The 20,358-nt window shown below is 37.1% G+C and overlaps 1 protein-coding gene across 1 annotated transcript in view; it reads right to left on the bottom strand.

Annotated features, from left to right (window-relative positions):
- The window catches only part of VPS13B (vacuolar protein sorting 13 homolog B), a 775,748-nt gene that overhangs the window by 177,379 nt on the left and 578,011 nt on the right, over window positions 1–20,358 (bottom strand). Inside the window, exon 36 of the mRNA XM_036830846.1 lies at window positions 4,891–5,286. Within this exon, the coding sequence (XP_036686741.1) occupies window positions 4,891–5,286 (396 nt within the window). The remainder of the gene's footprint in view (window positions 1–4,890; window positions 5,287–20,358) is intronic.

Here is a 20,358-nt window from a genome sequence, read left to right on the forward strand (position 1 = left end):
AAACCCCAGATGTTAACAGACCCAATGAGGTCTCCACCTTTCCTTGAGTGTTGGGTTTAAGCTACCTGAGACACAGTGTCAAAAATGACAGGACACTGATGCCCACACCCAATATTCATTAAGGTTTGTTGGTGATTTGTATAGCTGTCTACAAACTGTACTTCCACTTCAATCCTCAGTGGCTGTTTAAAAGTTAAGTTTGTCCTCTGGCTTTAACTGTCAAAGAATTCATTTCTTATTGTTCAGGCATTGGAAAAAGATGCTATTTCTTTCTAAAAGTAACAAAAGTCTTTGGGGTGTTGTAAATGGCTTGTTATTGCAATATATTATTTTAGGTAGTCATATATAATTTAATGTTTTATTTCCCCTCAGGCTTACTTGCATTTCTGCAGCATCCAATGGCTATGACAACGCCTTAAGGAGATTTTCCTCAGGAGATCCAGTTGACTCTGGAATGAAAAGCTGGAGCTCCACTTTGTATCAATTAATAACCTGCTTTCACTTTTCAGTACATGAAAAGGAACTCTAGGTTCTTTACATTTTTACTGGTCCTGAATTCAGTGAACATGAAAAGAGGCATTTGTATACATGAAGAATAATGTGGTTATGCTTTCTTTCTTCCTACTTTTGTTTATACACAAAGATAAGTACATCTGGATGACAGAGGCTGGGGTAGTGAAAGTTATTTAAACCACAGCTCTTTGACTAGGAATTCAACTCATTGCTTTCTGCATGGATGAAAAGTCTCCTAAGTCCCTATGGAAAGGGGATTCTTGCAACTTTTCCCTAATTCTGACTAAAATGCCAGCCAAGATGGCCTCACTTAGGCTCTTCCCCCAACGCTTTGTGCCACCTAACTTGTTCATATCCTATTTCCCTTTCCCTTATCTACATGGAGTTTGCTAATCGACATGCCCCCAAGAAAGAGCAAGGCAGCCTAAAGCACAGCTATTTCACAGCCTGAATTGTGTACCCTTGTTTGCCGAAATCTAAGAAGTGCCGCCCTAATAGAGCCATAATTTACTCTGACAAGGAGAGCTAAAGTCTGCAGCTCACTCCCCACCCTGCCTGTGCAAAGTGCTACACTGCTGGTTCAGAATTTATAGCTACATACTTAAGATTTCTCCAAAACACTATACTTCAAACAGCAAAAAAGACTGTGTGTGTGTGTGTGCAGGGGGGGTGGGAGGGCTACTTTTAAAAAAGAACATACTACAGAACGGGACAGATTTAATGGCTAGCAAAAGAAATATCTGCCTTAAAATGTTTCAGAAAATAAGATATGATTTTGAAACAAGATTAATTTCGTTATCAATAACGTAATCATAGAAAATTTGGCAATATTATACACAATCATAGAGATTTTTGCAATTACACACCAATTTAAAAAAATACAAGCATTACATCTTGTATGTAAAGTTTTAAAATTTAGGGCCATTTTACCACAGACACATGGGAGAACATAAGTATTCTAGCAGAAATAAGAGTTAGGTTATTAAAAGTCACTGTTACACCAGCATCTGCAGAGTGGAATCAAAAAAAAAAAAACCCACGTTCCTTGAAACTCGGATAGTTTAGGGCCACAGAATAGTACAGGAGGCTAAGGAGAACTCAAGGATTTTTTTTAAGTGGAAAATATTTAACCATTTCGTTTTTTCAAATGATGAAAACATTTCCGTGAATAATCTGTACATATTTTGTTGTAAAAACCAGTAAATGAACATAAAAGCATTTCAGATTTAAATGTATTGACAATGTCTTGGGGAGAATATTAACTTTCCTCTTTCATTCTTTTATTATTCCCTTTCCACATACACTTCCCATAAGCTTATGTCGGTTTAGATGATAAAAAATATAATCATTAGGCAAACTCAAATATTTTTCGTACTTTTCACAAGTGAAGAGGCATGCCTACGACACATTCCCGATTGTGTTTCTCTAAATATTACTTAGACCATAAGATTCCTCTAGCATTACAAATCTATTTCAGCTCCTAAATTAAAACTCATCTGGAAAGGACCGCTTTACCCTGTTTATATAACATTGTCATATAAAGAGTGTTAAAAAAAATATTTCACTAAAAATAGCTTGCGTAAGTTAGGGATTAGAGTAGTTTCTGCTGCTATAATTGTTCCTTTGTAGTTTTTTCCATGATGTTTTTTGCACAATGTTTTTGACTGTGTTTATTAAAGTCAGCACATCAAAAAGGATCAAAGAGAAAGTGAGTGAGAACCAAAGAAACCCCAAGTGTGTTGTCTCATTGGGGAGTTATGCAGATTCGCATAAACAAGTGCAAATTGTTGAGGTTTTAATGAAAATTTTCTACAATTATTTTATCTTAAGTCATTCTATACAATAACATCTGTATAGCAGATGGCTATGCTGTACCAAGGCAATGCTCCTTTTTCTTTCTCTGTTTAATAGTACATCTGAGATGACTACTTTTGTCACTGTGCTCAATTTGGTTCAGCAAATAATTTGAAAAGTGCAGCTGCTGCAGATGGTCACAATAGTTACATAAACTGTAAAATCAAAGACACAGTTCAGTATAACTGTATTAGAGTCAAACTATAAAAATCTGACATTAACTCCACTGAACTCAAAGATACACTAGAAAAATTTTTGGTTGAATACAGAACGATGTCACTTGAAAAACACAAAAAGAAATATGACTACTGGTAGGAGGGTTATTTTATTTTTTTGCTGGGAAATATTTTTTACCACTTACCAAAAATATACATTAAGTATACATTTGCATATATTCCATCCAAGTGGCAAAGCATGAATTTTTAAGATATGCAAATATACAATGAAATTAATGTTCAAAGCTTAAATTTTATTTTACTTTTAAAAAGTTTTCCTTTGTTAAAAATCAATTTCTGAAAAATATGTAGTAATCTCTTAATTATAATTTCCTAGAAATCACTCTACAGCAATAACTAGAACTTACAATCTTACTTCACTTAATTATAATTTATTATTATTTTGCTGACTCTGTCATCTTTTAAACATTTGAGCATGCCATCACATCAAGCAGAAATGTAGAGTAAACAGATTTGGTGTTTGTTATACTCTCATAATAAAACTGTTTCTATTAATTAAATGGCTAAATTCAATTTGATCTGATTTGTTGATGCAAATAACTACTTTAGAACATTTGCAGGACACTACATATTAGAGTTATACCAAGTATGTCTTAGTCAAAGCTATAGTTTCTACTTTTGCATTTAACTAGATTTAAGAGTATAACTGTAAAAGGAGTAGGGGTACTAGCATAAAGGGAAAAAACAAGTTACAAAACCAGAATGAATCTACTACCTTGTAAAGCTCAGTGAGAGGATTTTAATTATATTTTAGAGATATTTACTGAGAATAAACACTATTAAAATTGGATAAAATATTAGTAGCAAATGAATGAAACAAGAAACGAGGATGAATAAAGAAAAGGACCTAAAATTGAGTACAGTACATGTTAAATGCTTTCATTCTGTTTGAGTCCTAACCTTTCCTTGCTATGATTAAGGTAAAACTGAAAAGGTCTGGGAATGGCCTCAGTGTTGTCTGGGTTGTAATTTATTTGTGGATAAATCAGACATTGTAGCCTCCAGTGCTTCATAGTCTTTCATGTCCCATGGACCTTACAGTTTTCATTTCCAACTTTTAAGACAATAAAAGAAATACAGTGCTTTTAGCTGGCTTGGTCACAAATATTTCTGATGAGAAAGAAATCAATCATTTATTTTTTTGGCCTAAAATTCATACTTCTCAACTACAAAACTCCTTCTTTATCTCTTCAACTACTGTGCCCAAACTGGCTACACAGTCTCCAGCTGCCACTTAATTACTTTTTGGTAAGCAACTAAGTTGCATACAGTTTCAGGATTTACTTTATCCAGGGCACTATCCCTCTAGCCCCACTTCTTTCCTGCAAATTAAAGTGGAAAAAAATGTTTTCCTTTTGCTACTTTTACTTTCAAAGTAAAATTTCTGGCATCATGCCCTGAACTTTAACAGTAGCAGTTTCTGTGATTGAAAATGGTTATTCCCCACCTGTACCTTGTCTTTTCTCTTCCCCTCACATTCCTTCTGCCTACCCTTTTTGATTCAGTGTGAAAAAGCACATAACAGTTGAGGAAAATGTAGATGTCACTGCCTGTTAATTTCTCACCTCTCCACCCATCAAGGACATTCAGTTGCTAAGTCCACGGCTCCCTTGCTCAGCCAGGCACTGAAGCATGGCCTTTCCTTGCAGGTGTTGCTGTCTGATAGTCCTCAATGGCATTGTCTTTTCAAAGTTGAACCTTGGCTTCTATTACATTTTGTGTAGCATTCCTGCCACCAGAGCAATTTTTCCTTTTTAAATAAATTGTTACCAGTAACTTAATGTAGCACATCGGAATCACCTGTAGGGTTTGTTGGAACACACTTTTCTGGGCCCCATGCCCAGACTTTCTGATTCAGGAGGTCAGGGGTAGAGTCTGAGAATTTGCATTTCTAACAAGTTCCCAGATGCTGCTGCTGCTGCTGCCTCTGAGACCACACTTTAAAAGCTACTATTCTAATGGCGCACAAACCTTGATACATACTCTGTTCTTCCACTACAGCTATTTTAGGTAAAAAGAAATTTAGGAATGAACAGTTATAAAGACATCTGTAGGAACATGACTGAAGAGGTAGATAGGAACGGTTTAGTTTACGGCATTAACATACTTAGGCTTAAATGATTTGTTATAACATTTTCTTTAAAATAAGGCAACAAACCAGGAGTGTTCCCAATCTCTAATGGCTCTTGAAACTTTTAAACTCTACTTAATATAAACCTTCAACATTATGCAGTTTTAGATGTTAACAAGTCATTGTCATCTCCCTCTCCCCTTTTCTGTGACTTACCAGGCACTTTTTGCACTGCTTTGATATTAAGGCTTCCGTTGAGGGTTGATAAAGATGCTAACAGGCACGGTTTATTAGGATGGGGGACAGTTTCCATGGAGACCACAATCTGAGTAGTATGAACAGAAATTTTTTGAAAGCAGGAAACCGTTCTCCACACGTTTTCTTGAAATGGAATCTTTTGTGCTCCATCACCATGAACTTTAAGCTTAGACGACTTTCCACGGTAACATTTGGAGGCTGGAAGCTCATCCTTATTCAGCATGGTGTCTGACAGGGCTGAGGTCTCTTTGCTGTGTGCACTTTTTATCTTCTTCAAAAAATGGTTTATCTGATCCAGCTTGGTAAAACTCAGGTTTGCTTTCAAAGGCTTTGATATATCCAAGTTGATGTCTGCTATAGAATTGAAAAGGATAAGAAAATTACTGAAGCTCTCCTATTGAAAATAAGCCTTTACTTCCCTGTCAAGCTCCTATTTCAGTTTCCCAACGCCTGTACTGTGGACTCATTAGAATGTCAGATGTTATAATTCTTTTACTTACCACCTAACCTTTCCATGTAGTTACTTGAAGGAACAGTTTCCCTGGACTACTTACATGCCTACATTCCTGTCTCAATCCATGTGACTGTCTGTCTGTTCCTGACAGAGCAAAGGCCACACACGGACATCTACCTCTGCCCTCCCACTCTGAGGTAAAATTAAGCAGCCTTTCCAGTTTGTTACTGAACTGACATTCTTTCTTTCGAGGTTAAAAGGGCTTTCTTTAGTACCCAGCACAATGTTTGACACAAATACTGGTATTAATAAATATTTGTCCAACTGATTAACTGAAGTAGCCTCCCCTACCACTCTCTGATAAAGTATATGCACAAAACATTTGTTTCCCCTCTGTGACCCACTAAAACCCAGAAGAGTCCCTACATCTTTCCTTGGACTCTGCATTGATAAAGTTTCAAATACCTCATCTAATGTAAGACTGAGATTTCTTAAAATCCATTTTACATGTATCATCCACCGGATGTTGTCCTTATTTGCCACTTACTCACTTAGTCACCTGACATTAAAACTAACTAGGCCCTATCACTTCTGTTTTTGCCTTCTCACTTCTGTTTTTATTATCAGTAAGACATAAGACTGTAAGGGTTGTCAAGGCAGAGCATGCCACTCATGTTTATACCCAGTGCCTGGCACAGTGTGTTTCTCATATGTATGTGTTCAATAAATGGTTGAGTTTAACTGAACCTAACAAGTACTCTTTTCACTGGAGCCTGATGTAATACAAGACATAATCACAGATGAAGCTAGGAATAGCAAAGTTATCAAGCAGATGAAGTTAACATTCTGTCTGTTTTCAATAGGAGGACCTCTTCTCATCTTCCTCAGACGTCAGCACCTTAGAGTTTCCTCCTGTCTACCCAGGCTCGCTCAGGGTACCACCTCTTTTAAGTGTGCCTTTCCTGGTGTTTCTTTAATCAGGCTAAGCAAAACTCTGAGAGTCCTGCTTCTAGCCAGTTGTCCACTGGAAAGGGTCAGACATCTAAGTCACCCTTCTGCAATACTAGAATGTTCCCTGCTCCCTACATTCATTTAAACAGGAAAACAACACCCTGATTTAAAGGAATTATGTTTTTTAACATCTTTATTGACATATTAACTCATATCATACAATTTACCTATTTAAAGTATACAATTCAATGGTTCTTAGTATACTCCCAAGATTGTGTAATCATCACCATTATCTAATTCCAGAACATTATTATCACCACCAGGGAAAAAAAAATTCCCATGCCACTTAGTGGTCCCTACCCATTCCCCACTTCCAGCACTCGGGCAACAAATAAGCTAATTTCTGTCTCTATATATTTGCCTATTCTGGGCATTTCATATAAATGGAATCACACAAAATCTGGCTTTTTGTGTCTGGTTTCTTTCAGTTAACACAGTAAAAGTTTTTAAGGTTCATTTGTGTTGAATCATGTATCACCAGTATGTCATTCCTTTTTATGGCTGAATAATACTCCATCATATGGATATACTACATTTTGTTTATCCATTATCAGTTTATGGACATTTGGGTTGTTTCCACTTTTTGGCTATTATGGATAATACTGCTATGAACATTCATGTGCAAATTTTTTTGTGAACATGTTTTCAATTCTTTTAGGTATCTACCTAGAAGTGGAATTGCTGGGTCATATTTGATTACAGCAATCCTAGTGGGTATGAAGTGGTAACCCATTGTGATTTTGATGTGTTTATTTCCCTAACGATTAATGATGTTGAGCATTTCTTCATTTCTTCAGTCGTAGTGGGTATGAAGTAGTATCCCATTGTGATTTTGATGTGTATTTCCCTAATGATTAATGACGTTGAGCATTAATGTTATTGGCTATGCGTATATATTCTTGGGAGACATGTCTATTCACACCCTTTGCTCATTTTTAAATTGGGTTATTTGTCTTTTTATTAAATAGTATGAGTCTTTTATATTGATATATTCTGGATACAAGTCCCTATGAGATATAGGATTTGCAAATATTTTCTCCCATTCTGTGGACTGTCTTTTCAGTTTTTTGGATGGTATGATTTGCAGCACGAAAGTTTTTAAGTTTTGTGAAGTCCAACAGATCTATTATTATGCTTGTGCTTTTGGTGTCATATCCAAAAACCATTGCTTAGGGGGCTTCACTGGTGGCGCAGTGGTTAAGAATCTGCCTGCCAATCCAGGGGACACGGGTTCGAGCCCTGGTCCAGGAAGATCCTACATGCCGCAAAGCAGCTAAGCCCTTGCGCCACAACTACTCAGCTTGTGCTCTAGAGCCCGTGAGCCACAACTACTGAAGCCCGTGCGCCTAGAGCCTGTGCTCCGCAACAAGAGAAGCCACCACCACGAGAAGCCCGTGCACCACAACGAAGAGTAGCCCCCGCTCACCGCAACTAGAGAAAGCCCGCGCACAGCAACAAAGACCCAATGCAGCCAAAAATAAACAAATAAAATAAATTTATAAAACAAAGCAAAACAAAAAAAAACACTGCTTAACCCAAGGTCACAAAGATTTACAGTTATGCTTTCTTTTACAAGTTTTATAGTTTTACCTCTTACATTTAGGTCTATGATTGCTCTTGAATTAACTTTTGTGCTTTGTGTGGTAGGGGTCCAACTTAATTTTTTTTTGCATGCAGAAATCCAGTTATACCAGCACCATTTTTGAAAGGAATTAGTTTTGACTTGTAGAATTTGGGGTACTCAAAGAGGCTGGTGGGCAAATATTTTAGGGAAATTGGATGATTCAAATGATTCATACACTGTCCGGCTCTGCCTGCAAATTCTTTTACGAGGGCTTCGAAATTCTGTGGCCTCACAGAAAATAATACCACCTTTTACCACAGTGAAAAAAACAAACAATCTTAACAAATGATAGCAACAACAGGAAAACAAAACAAAGCTAAAGCAGAAAGGAGACTCAGATATTGGGGCCAGAAGCTACCTGCTTTTGCCTGGATTCATAACATGAGATTTAAACTAAGCGTCAGAAGTAGCCATAGAAACAGTTTACTGACCTACTCAGGAAGTTGCCCAAATATCCACCTATACTAACTGCTGAGCCTAAGGGATCCCTTTTCCCTCACTGTAAACTGACAAAACATCCACGGAATGGTAATATATGAGAGTTGTTGACTACTATCTCAATATGGATCCTTGTATCTCAGGTATGGTAGTCCCAGTGACACAGGAAACAAACAAACAAAAAAACAAAAAAACTATACCTCTGCTTATTTGTCTAACTTGTCCTTTGAGACTCAGTCCTTGAGTCTCAAAGACTCCAGGAAGTCTTTCTTGACCCCTGAGGCCGAGTGAGGTGCCTCTCATCCATTGCTTTCAGAATGTCCTGTGTATTGTATCATCATCAGGTACCTATTCATATTATTTTTATAGTTACTGCTTAGGTATCTGTCATAGTCCAGCTAACTGTGAACTCCTGAACAATAAGGACTGTTCTACATCTTAATATTCTGAATGCCTAAACTACTGTTTGGTCCACAGGAAGTACAAAATGAACATTTTATGATGTAGTGAAGGAAAAAAAAATGAATTTTTCCTTCCTACTGAACTCCCACAGGCTCATCAAATCACTTCATCCAGAACAATCCATTACCTCCTCTCACACATGCTATATTCCCTGTCTCAGTTAATGACTCTAATCTACCAACTGGCTCAAATAAAAAATCTGACTTTTTGACTCATTTCATTCCCTCTTTTCCTGGTCCAAACCCACTCAGTGATTAAGTTCTGTCAACTTTACTTCCAAAATATTGCTTGAATCCAATCTCCTTCTCTCTAGCATTCCAGCCACTCCCCATGTTTTCCCTCCGTGCCTTTGATATTGCTCAGCTAATATAAAGCCTCCTAAAAGGATTCTCTGTCTAGACCGATTCCTGTTAATCCAGTCTCCAGAGTAATTTCCAAATGATTTGTTTCTACTGTGATCCTGATTGGCTCACTATTGCTTAAAACTCTTTAATGGCTCTTCTTTACCTATGGGATAAAAGATGAAGCTCCTTAGAATGGGAAAAAAGGTCTTGCCTTTCCTTATCTGCAGCCATTGCCCACCTCAGATATATCAAAGAGTTTATACAGCCCACTCCCCCCAGCCCATGCTATGTCATACCACAAGACCTTTGATCATGTTGCTCCTTTGTCTAATATACTCTTTCTTTGCCTAATGCATAATCTTCAGGATACTGCTCAGCACGTTCTCCAAGAAGTAGTTCCACAAAGCTGGCCCTGCATAAGTATCTTTTTATGAGATTATGTCTCTCACCAATAGAGAAGATCCTTGAGTGTACATTTTTCACCTTTAATACTTAGCATTGGGCCTCAAACTCAGCATGAAGTACATGTTTGGTCAGTTCATGTTGGAGCACCCTGAAACTTTCTAATCTGGTTCTGTGGTAGGCAGAATTCTGAAGATGACCCCCTTCTCCCAAGATTCCTCTCCCCTGGTTATTGAATCAAACACTAATCTAGGTACTGCTATGCTGAAAGGGATTTTATAGGTGTGATAAAAATCCCAGGTAAATTGAATTTAACACAGAGATTATCTGGTGGGCCTGATCTATTATACAGGCCCTTTAAAAAGTACATGAAGGAGGCAGAAGGGGAAGTTGGAGGGATTTGAAACGTGAGAAGGGGTCTATGATATGTCATTGCTGCTTTGAGGATGGTAGGGGTCATGTGAGAAGGAATGGGCACCCTAAAGCTGAGGGAAGGAAGCACTGGCCAGCTGCTAACAAGGAATTAGGGACGTGAGTCCTATGACCACAGGAACTGGATTATGCAAACAAATGGAATGAGTTTGTAAGTGGATTCTTCCCTGGAGCCTCTAGATTAGAGCCCAGCCCAAATGACACTTTGATTTTGGCCTTGTAAGATTCTGAGCAGAGAATACAGCTAAACCCAACTGGACTTCTGACCTGCAGGACTGAGATAATAAATTTGTATTGCTATAAGCCACTACATTTGTGGTAATTTGTTATGCATCAATAAAAAACTAATACAAACTCCATATGCATATTTACCCACATATTATTTCCTGTTTCTAATGTGATCATAAATGAAGTTTCAAGGCCTAGGAATGTTTGCCCTAGCTTCTTTCACCTTTTCCCCCCAGAGCAAAAATATCTAATATACTTTGCTCTTCTCTTTGTTAGTTGCCATTTCCCGCTCTTTAAAAATTACTTCAGCATTCCAGGAAAGATGGAGCCCTGTTTCTCCCACTTTATACAGCTATAATATCTGGAGAGATTACAGCTAAAAAACCTATACAGAGGGCTTCCCTGGTGGCGCCGTGGTTAAGAATCCATCTGCCAATACAGGGGACATGGGTTCGAGCCCTGGCCCAGGAAGATATCACATGTCACAGAGCAACTAAGCCCATGCACCACAACTACTGAGCCTGCACTGTAGAGCCCGTGCTTTGCAACAAGAGAAGCCACCACAGTGAGAAGCCCGCACACTGCAACAAAGAGCAGCCCCTGCTCGCCACAGCTAGAGAAAGCCCACATGCAGCAACGAAGACCCAATGCAGCCAAAAATAATAAATAAATAAAATAAATTAATTAAAAAAAATAAGTGCAAAGCTTAATTAAAAAACAAACAAACAAAAAACCAAATGCAAACAACAAAAAAAAACCTACACAGAGCAGCTATTTGAGGATTTTGAAAAGTAAATGGTAACGGGTAGACTGAAGAAGATGACTAGATTTCAAAATACCACCAAAAGGTAGTGAGTTTCTCATTTTTCTTCTGATATTCCACAGCCTGGGGCAGCCCAAAACCTGGAGGTGGGCATCAGGTGTGGATAGAGGGAGTAGTAGGGGAAACCCTCTATTTCTGGCTTCAGTAATGGGAAGGGAATTCCTAATGCCCACAGGGACTAAGAAAAATGCCTCATTTTTTCCTTCTTTTTCTTGTACCACAGAAAATAGGAGACAATACTCCTAAATTCATTTTATGAAACCATCATGACTGATACCAAAACTAGACAAAGACAGTAAAAGAAAACTACATACCAATATCCCTAAAAACCAGAGACATAAAAATCCTCCAAATAAATTAAAAAAAAAATCAAGTAATATAAGAAACTAATAATACACCACAACCAAGAGGGGTTTAGCCTTGGACTACAAGGTTGGTTCAATATTAGAAAATCAATCAAGGTAATGGTATTACCAGTTTACAAAACAAAAAAACATGATCATATCAATTGATGCAGAAAAAGCTTTTGAAAAACCAATATCCATTTATGATAAGGACTCTTAGCAAACTGTCAATAGATGGAAACTTCCTTAACCTGATAAAGTTCACGGATGAAAAACCTATAGTTAATGTCATACTTAATCATGAAGGATTGAATGCTTTTCCCCTAAGATCAGAAACAAGGCAATGATATTCATTCTCACTACTCATACTCTATATTTAATACTAGAGATCCCAACCAGCACAATAAGGCAAGAAAAAGAAATAAAAGGCATGAAGATTGGAAAGAAAGAAATAAAATGATGTCTATTCGCAGACGACATGATTGTCCATGTAGAAAACTCCATGAAATCTTCAGAAAAGCTCCTAGAATTACTAAGTGAACTTGACAAGATTTTAGAATACAAGACCACTACACAAAAATCAGCTGAGTTTCTACAAACCAGCAATATGCAGTTGGAGTAAAATTTAAACAAAAAACAACATTTATAAAAGCTCCAAATAAAATAAATACTTAGGTATAAATCTGATAAAACTCGTACAGAATCTGTATGTTGGAAAATCATTAAAGATCTAAGTAAATGGAGAGATATACTGTACACATAACATATTCATGGATTGGAAGACTCAAAATAGTAAAGATATAAAATCTCTCCCAATTGATCTATAGATTTAACACAATTCCAATAAAAATTCCAGCAGTATTTATTGCAGATATAGAAAAGTTGATTCTAAAATGTATACAGGAAAGCAAAGGAACTAGAATAGCTAAAACACTTTTGAAATAGAAGAATGACATTGGAGGGCTTATACTACCTAATTTTAAGACTTGCTATGAAGCTACTATGATCAATACAGTATAATTCTGGAGAAGTTATATACATGTATATCAGTGGAACAGAACAGAGAATCCAGATTATAGAGGCCAACCAAATATTGTGAAATGATTTTTTTTTTTAAACTGCAAAGGCAGTTCAATGAAGAGAGTTTTATCAGCAAATGGTGTCATACATCCTCATGCCCCACCCCCCGCAAAAAGAAAGAAAAAAGTTGAACTCAACTTTATATTTTATCCAAAATTAACTAAAAATGAATCATAGATCTGAATATAAAATGTAAAATATAAAACATTTTAAGATGAAAACATAGGAGAAAATCTATGAGTACTGAAGTTAGGCAGAATTCTTATATACAGTACCAAAAAAAGCATGATTCATTTGAAAAAACTTCACACTAAAAACTTTTGCTCTGTAAAAAGTAGTGTTAAGAAAATGAAAAGACAAGCTATGCACTGGGAGAGAATATTTGCAAGTCACATATCTGACAAAAGACTTGTATCCGGAATATACAAAAAACTTTCAAATTCAACAATAAGCAAACAGACTAATTTTAAAATGAGCAAAAGAGTTGAATAGACACTTTACCAAAAGGATATATGAATGGCAGATAAGCACATATAAAGACATATGACATCACTAGTAATTAGAAAAGTGCAAATAAAAATGACAATGAACCAACTATTAGAATGGCTAAAATAAAAAATACTGATAACACAAACTGCCAGAGATGATATGGAACTAGTGGGATTCTCATACATTGCTGTGGGAATGTCAAATGATACAGGCTATTTGGAAACATTTTAGTAATTTCTTATGACTTATACGACCCACCAATCCCACACCTAGGTATTTATCATAGAGGAATGAAACTTACAATCACACAACAATTTATACACAAATGTTTAAAGTGGCTCTATTCATAATCACCAAAATTGGAAACAACTTATATGTCCTTCAATGGATGGATTCTTAAACTATGGTTCATCTACAAAATGGAATACTACTCAGCAATAAAAAGGAATGTATTGATACTACTGATAGATACAACAACTTGACTGAATCTCAAGGGCAGTATGTGAGTGAAAGAAGCCAGTCTGAAAAGGTTACCTGCTGTATGATTACATTTGTATGACATTCTCAAAAAGGTAAAACAAATAAACAAAAACCCTAAAGTGATGGAGAGCAGTAATTATCATAGAGTAGGATTTAGGGGGAGGTGTGATTACAAAGGAATACCATGAGAGTTTTTTAAGATGGTAGAACTGTTCTGTATCTTGACTGTGGTAGTGGTTACATGAATCTATTCATCTATTAGAATTCATAGAACTGTGCACCAACGAAGGACAATTTTACTGCACATTAATTTAAAAAATAAAAAAGAAACAAAATTATTTCAACGACTTTGTCATATGCATGACAGGACAGTTTTTTCCACTCCATTTATTTTTTACCCTCACATGTGTTTCTCAAAAGGCTAAAGGGTCGGAATGTGTCCTTATGTGTAGGGGAAGCCCACTTTAGGCCTAAGTGTTAACCAACGCTGTACTGGGTAAGTTTTTCAGGTTTCCTTTCCATTCTCCATGGCCCCTCCAACAAGGAAGTAGAACACTTATGCTAATACCTTTAACTGTGAGATCAGGATGGTCTTTCTGCAAAAGGTGAAAAAGATGGAATGCTACTGCTAGAGGTTATGGAAGCCATAGGACAATTCCTGATCTTACTAATACAAAACAGTGTGGCACATGAAAATTGGAGGCTTTAATTTAACAGCTGGCTAGAGTCAGTTAAACCAGTAAAACTCAAAAGCACAGGTCAGTTTGGCACCTTCCAAAGTAGTTTATTGATGTACTCTGCATCTGTGGAATACCTGAATAAACAATGAATCATCCCAAATTGAGGAGGTGGACTTTGGGAGCAATGATATACATATTTTTGTCCCTATTTCTCTTTTTGTGAGTGTGTATGTGTATGCTTCTGTGTGTGATTTTGTCTGTATAGCTTTGCTTTTACCATTTGTCCTAGGGTTCTGTCTGTCCGTTTTTTTTTTGTTTGTTTTTTTTAGTATAGTTTTTAGCACTTGTTATCATTGGTGGATTTGTTTTTTGGTTTGGTTGCTCTCTTCTTTCTTTCTTTTTTTATTACATTAAAAAAATTATTCTTTTGGGGCTTCCCTGGTGGCGCAGTGGTTGAGAATCTGCCTGCCAATGCAGGGGATACAGGCTTGAGCCCTGGTCTGGGAAGATCCCACATGCCGTGGAGCAACTGGGTCCGTGAGCCACAACTACTGAGCATGCACGTCTGGAGCCTGTGCTCCGCAACAAGAGAGGCCGCGATAGCGAGAGGCCCGCGCACCGTGATGAAGAGTGGCCCCCGCTCGCCGCAACTAGAGAAAGCCCTCGCACAGAAATGAAGACCCAACACAGCCAAAAATAAATAAATAAATTTATTAAAAAAAATATATATATATTTTAATAATTATTGTTTATTTTAACAACTTTATTTTATTTTATTTTATCTTCTTCTTTCTTTCTTTTTTTTCTCCCTTTTATTCTGAGCAGTGTGGATGACAGGCTCTTGGTGCTCCAGCCAGTGTCAGGGCTGTGCCTCTGAGGTGGGAGAGCCAAGTTCAGGACACTGGTCCACAAGAGAACTCCCAGCTCCATGTAATATCAAATGGCAAAAATCTCCCAGAGATCTCCATCTCAATGCCAAGACCCAGCTCCACTCAACGACCAGCAAGCTCCAGTGCTGGACACCCTATGCCAAACAACGAGCAAGACAGGAACACAACACTATCCATTAGCAGAGAGGCTGCCTAAAATCATAAAAAGGCCACAGACACCGCAAAACACACCACCAGACGTGGACCTGCCCACCAGAAAGACAAGATCTAGCCTCATCCACCAGAATACAGGCACTAGTCCACTCCACCAGGAGGCCTACACAACCCACTGAATCAAACTTAGCAACTGGGCCCGGCACCAAAAACAACGAGAACTATGAACCTGCAGCCTGTGAAAAGGAGACCCCAAACACAGTAAGTTAAGCAAAATGAGAAGACAGAGAAACACACAGCAGATGAAGGAGCAAGGTAAAAACACACCAGACCTAACAAATGAAGAGGAAATAGGCAGTCTACATGAAAAAGAATTCAGAATAATGATAGTAAAGATGATCCAAAATCTTGGAAATAGAATGGAGAAAATACAAAAAACGTTTAACACGGAACTAGAAGAACTAAAGAGCAAACAAACAGTGATGAACAACACAATAAATAAAATGAAAAATTCTCTAGAAGGGATCAATAGCAGAATAACGGAGGCAGAAGAACGGATAAGTGACCTGGAAGATAAAATAGTGGAAATAACTACTGTAGAGCAGAATAAAGAAAAAAAAAAATGAAAAGAATTCAGGACAGGAAAAACAAAAAAAAAGGTCATGAAAAACCTAGTGGCAAGATGGGAATAAAGACACAGACCTACTAGACAATGGACTTGAGGATATGCGGAGGGGGAAGGGTAAGCTGAGACAAAGTGAGAGAGTGGCATGGACATATATACACTACCAAATGTAAAATAGCTAGCTAGTGGGAAGTAACCGCATAGCACAGGGAGAGCAGCTCGGTGCTCTGTGACCACCTAGAGGGGTGGGATAGGGAGGGTGGGAGGGAGGGAGATGCAAGAGGGAAGAGATATGGGAACATATGTATATGTATAACTGATTCACTTTGTTATAAAGCAGAAACTAACACACTATTAAAAAAAAAGAAGAATTCAGAACAGTCTGAGAGACCTCTGGGACAACATTAAACACACCAACATTCGAATTATAGGGGTCCCAGAAGAAGAAGAGAAAAAGAAAGGGACTGAGAAAATATTTGAAGAGATTATAGTTGAAAACTTCCCTAATATGGGAAAGGAAATAGCTAATCAAGTCCAGGAAGCACAGAGAGTCCCATACAGGATAAATCCAAGGAGAAACACACCGAGACACATATTAATCAAACTATCAAAAATTAAATACAAAGACAAAATATTAAAAGCAGCAAGGGAAAAACAACAAATAACATACAAAGGAATCCCCAAAAGGTTAACAGCTGATCATTCAGCAGAAACTCTGCAAGCCAGAAGGGAGTAGCAGGACATATTTAAAGTGATTACGGGGAAAAACCTACAACCAAGATTACTCTACCCAGCAAGGATCTCATTCAGATTCGACGGAGAAATTAAAACCTTTACAGACAAGCAAAAGCAAAGAGAATTCAGCACCACCAAACCAGCTTTACGACAAATTCTAAAGGAACTTCTCTAGGCAGGAAACACAAGAGAAGGAAAAGATCTGTGATAACAAACCCAAAACAATTAAGAAAATGGTAATAGGAACATACATATCGATAATTACCTTAAATGTAAATGGATTAAATGCTCCAACCAAAAGACATAGACTGGCTGAATGGATACAAAAACAAGACCTGTATATGTGCTGTCTACAAGAGACCCACTTCAGACCTAGGGACACATACAGACTGAAAGTGAGGGGATGGAAAAAGATATTCCATGCTAATGGAAATCAAAAGAAATCTGGAGTAGCAGTTCTCATATCAGACAAAATAGACTTTAAAACAAAGACTATTACAAGAGACAAAGAAGGACACTACATAATGATCAAGGGATCAATCCAAGAAGAAGATATAACAATTGTAAACATTTAGGTACCCAACATAAGAGCACCTCAATACATAAGGCAAATACTAACAGCCATAAAAGGGGAAATTGACAGTAACACAATCATAGTACGGGACTGTAACACCCCACTTTCACCAATGGACAGATCATCCAAAATGAAAATAAATAAGGAAACCCAAGCTTTAAATGATACATTAAACAAGATGGACTTAAATGATATTTATAGGACATTCCATCCAAAATCAACAGAATACACTTTCTTCTCAAGTCCTCATGGAACATTCTCCAGGATAGACCATATCTTGGGTCACAAGTCAAGCCTTGGTAAATTTAAGAAAATTGAAATCATATCAAGTATCTTTTCCGACCACAATGCTATGAGACTAGATATCAATTACAGGAAAAAATTTGTAAAAAATACAAAGACATGGAGGCTAAACACTACACTACTTAATAAAAAAGAGATCACTGAAGAATCAAAGAGGAAATAAAAAAATACCTAGAGACAAATGACAATGAAAACACGATGACCCAAACATATGGGATGCAGCAAAAGCAGTTCTAAGAGGGAAGTTTATAGCAATACAGTCCTACCTTAAGAAACAAGAAATATCTCAAATAAACCACCTAACCCTACACCTAAAGCAATTAGAGAAAGAAGAACATAAAAACCCCCAATGTTAGCAGAAGGAAAGAAATCATAAAGATCAGATCAGAAGAAAATGAAAAAGAAATGAAGGAAACTATAGCAAAGATCAATAAAACTAAAAGCTGGTTCTTTGAGAAGATAAACAAAATTGATAAACCATTAGCCAGACTCATTAAGAAAAAAACGGAAGAGACTCAAATCAATAGAATTAGAAATGAAAAAGGAGAAGTAACAACTGACACTGCAGAAATACAAAAGATCATGAGAGATTACTACAAGCAACTTTATCCCAATAAAATGGACAACCTGGAAGAAATGGACAAATTCTTAGAAAAGCACAATCTTCCGAGACTGAACCAGGAAGAAATAGAAAATATGAACAGACCAATCACAAGCACTGAAATTGAAACTGTGATTAAAAATCTTCCAAGAAACAAAAGCCCAGGACCAGATGGCTTCACAGGCGAATTGTACCAAACATTTAAAGAAGAGCAAACACCTATCCTTCTCAAACTCTTCCAAAATATTGCAGAGGGAGGAAAACTCCCAAACTCATTCTACGTGGCCACCATCACCCTGATACCAAAATCACGCAACAATGTCACAAAGAAAGAAAACTACAGGCCAATATCACTGATGAACATAGATGCAAAAATCCTCAACAAAATACTAGCAAACAGAATCCAACAGCACATTTAAAGGACCATACACCATGATCAAGTGGGGCTTATCCCAGGAATGCAAGGATTCTTCAATATACGCAAATCAATCAATGTGATACACCATATTAACAAACTGAAGGAGAAAAACCATATGATCATCTCAATAGATGCAGAGAAAGCTTTAGACAAAATCCAACACCCACTTATGATAAAAACCCTCCAGAAAGTAGGCATAGAGGGAACTTACCTCAACATAATAAAGGCCATATATGACAAACCCACAGCCAACATCGTCCTCAGTGGTGAAAAACTGAAATCATTTCCACTGAGATCAGGAACAAGACAAGTTTGCCCACTGTCACCACTAGTATTCAACATAGTTTCGGAAGCTTTAGCCACAGTATTCAGAGAAGTAAAAGAAATAAAAGGAATCCAAATCGGAAAAGAAGAAGTAAAGCTGTCACTGTTTGCAGATGACATGATACTATACATAGAGAATCCTAAAGATGCCACCAGAAAACTATTAGAGCTAATCACTGAATTTGGTAAAGTAGCAGGATACAAAATTAATGCACAGAAATCTCTTGTATTCCTATACACTAATGATGAAAAATCTGAAAGTGAAATTAAGAAAACACTCCCAGTTACCACTGCAACAAAAAGAATAAAATACTTAGGAATAAACCTACCTAAGGAGACAAAAGACTTGTATGCAGAAAATATAAGACAGTGATGAAAAAAATTAAAGATGATACAAATAGATGGAGAGATATACCATGTTCTTGGATTGGAAGAATCAACATTGTGAAAATGAGTATACTACCTAAAGCAATCTACAGATTCAGTGCAATCCCTATCAAACTACCAATGGCATTTTTCACAGAACTAGAACAAAAAATTTCACAATTTGTATGGAAACACAAAAGACCCCGAGGAGCCAAAGCAATCTTGAGAAAGAAAAACGGAGCTGGAGGAATCAGGCTCCCTGACTTCAGATTATACTACAAAGCTACAGTAATCAAGACAGTACAGCACTGGCACGAAAACAGTAATAAAGATCAATGGAACAGGATAGAAAGCTGAGAGATAAATCCACGCACATGTGGTCACCTTATCTTTGATAAAGCAGGTAAGAATATACAGTGGAGAAAAGACAGCCTCTTCAATAAGTGGTGCTGGGAAAACTGGACAGCTTCATGTAAAAGAATGAAATTAGAACACTCCTTAACACCATACACAAAAATAAACTCAAAATGGATTAAAGACCTAAACGTAAGGCCAGCCACTATAAAACTCTTAGAGGAAAACACAGGCAGAACACTCTATGACATAAATCACAGCAAGATCCTTTTTGACCCACCTCCTAGAGAAATGGAAATAAAAACAAAAATAAACAAATGGGACCCAGTGAAACTTAAAACCTTTTGCACAGCAAAGGAAACCATAAACAAGACGAAATGACAACCCTCAGAATGGGAGAAAGTATTTGCAAGTGAAGCAATTGACAAAGGATTAATCTCCAAAATTTACAAGCAGCTCATGCAGCTCAATATCAAAAAAACAAACAACCCAATCCAAAAATGGGCAGAAGACCTAAATAGACATTTCTCCAAAGAAGATATACAGATTGCCAACAAACACATGAAAGAATCCTCAACATCATTAATTTTTAGACAAATGCAAATCTAAACTACAATGAGGTATCACCTCACACCGGTCAGAATGGCCATCACCAAAAAATCTACAAACAATAAATGCTGGAGAGGGTGTGGAGAAAAGGGAACCCTCTTGCACTGTTGGTGGGAATGTAAATTGATACAGCCACTATGGAGGACAGTATGGAGGGTCCTTAAAAAACTAAAAATAGAACTA

The sequence above is a fragment of the Balaenoptera musculus genome, chromosome 17 (genome assembly GCF_009873245.2).
Source record: "Balaenoptera musculus isolate JJ_BM4_2016_0621 chromosome 17, mBalMus1.pri.v3, whole genome shotgun sequence".
NCBI lineage: Eukaryota > Metazoa > Chordata > Mammalia > Artiodactyla > Balaenopteridae > Balaenoptera > Balaenoptera musculus.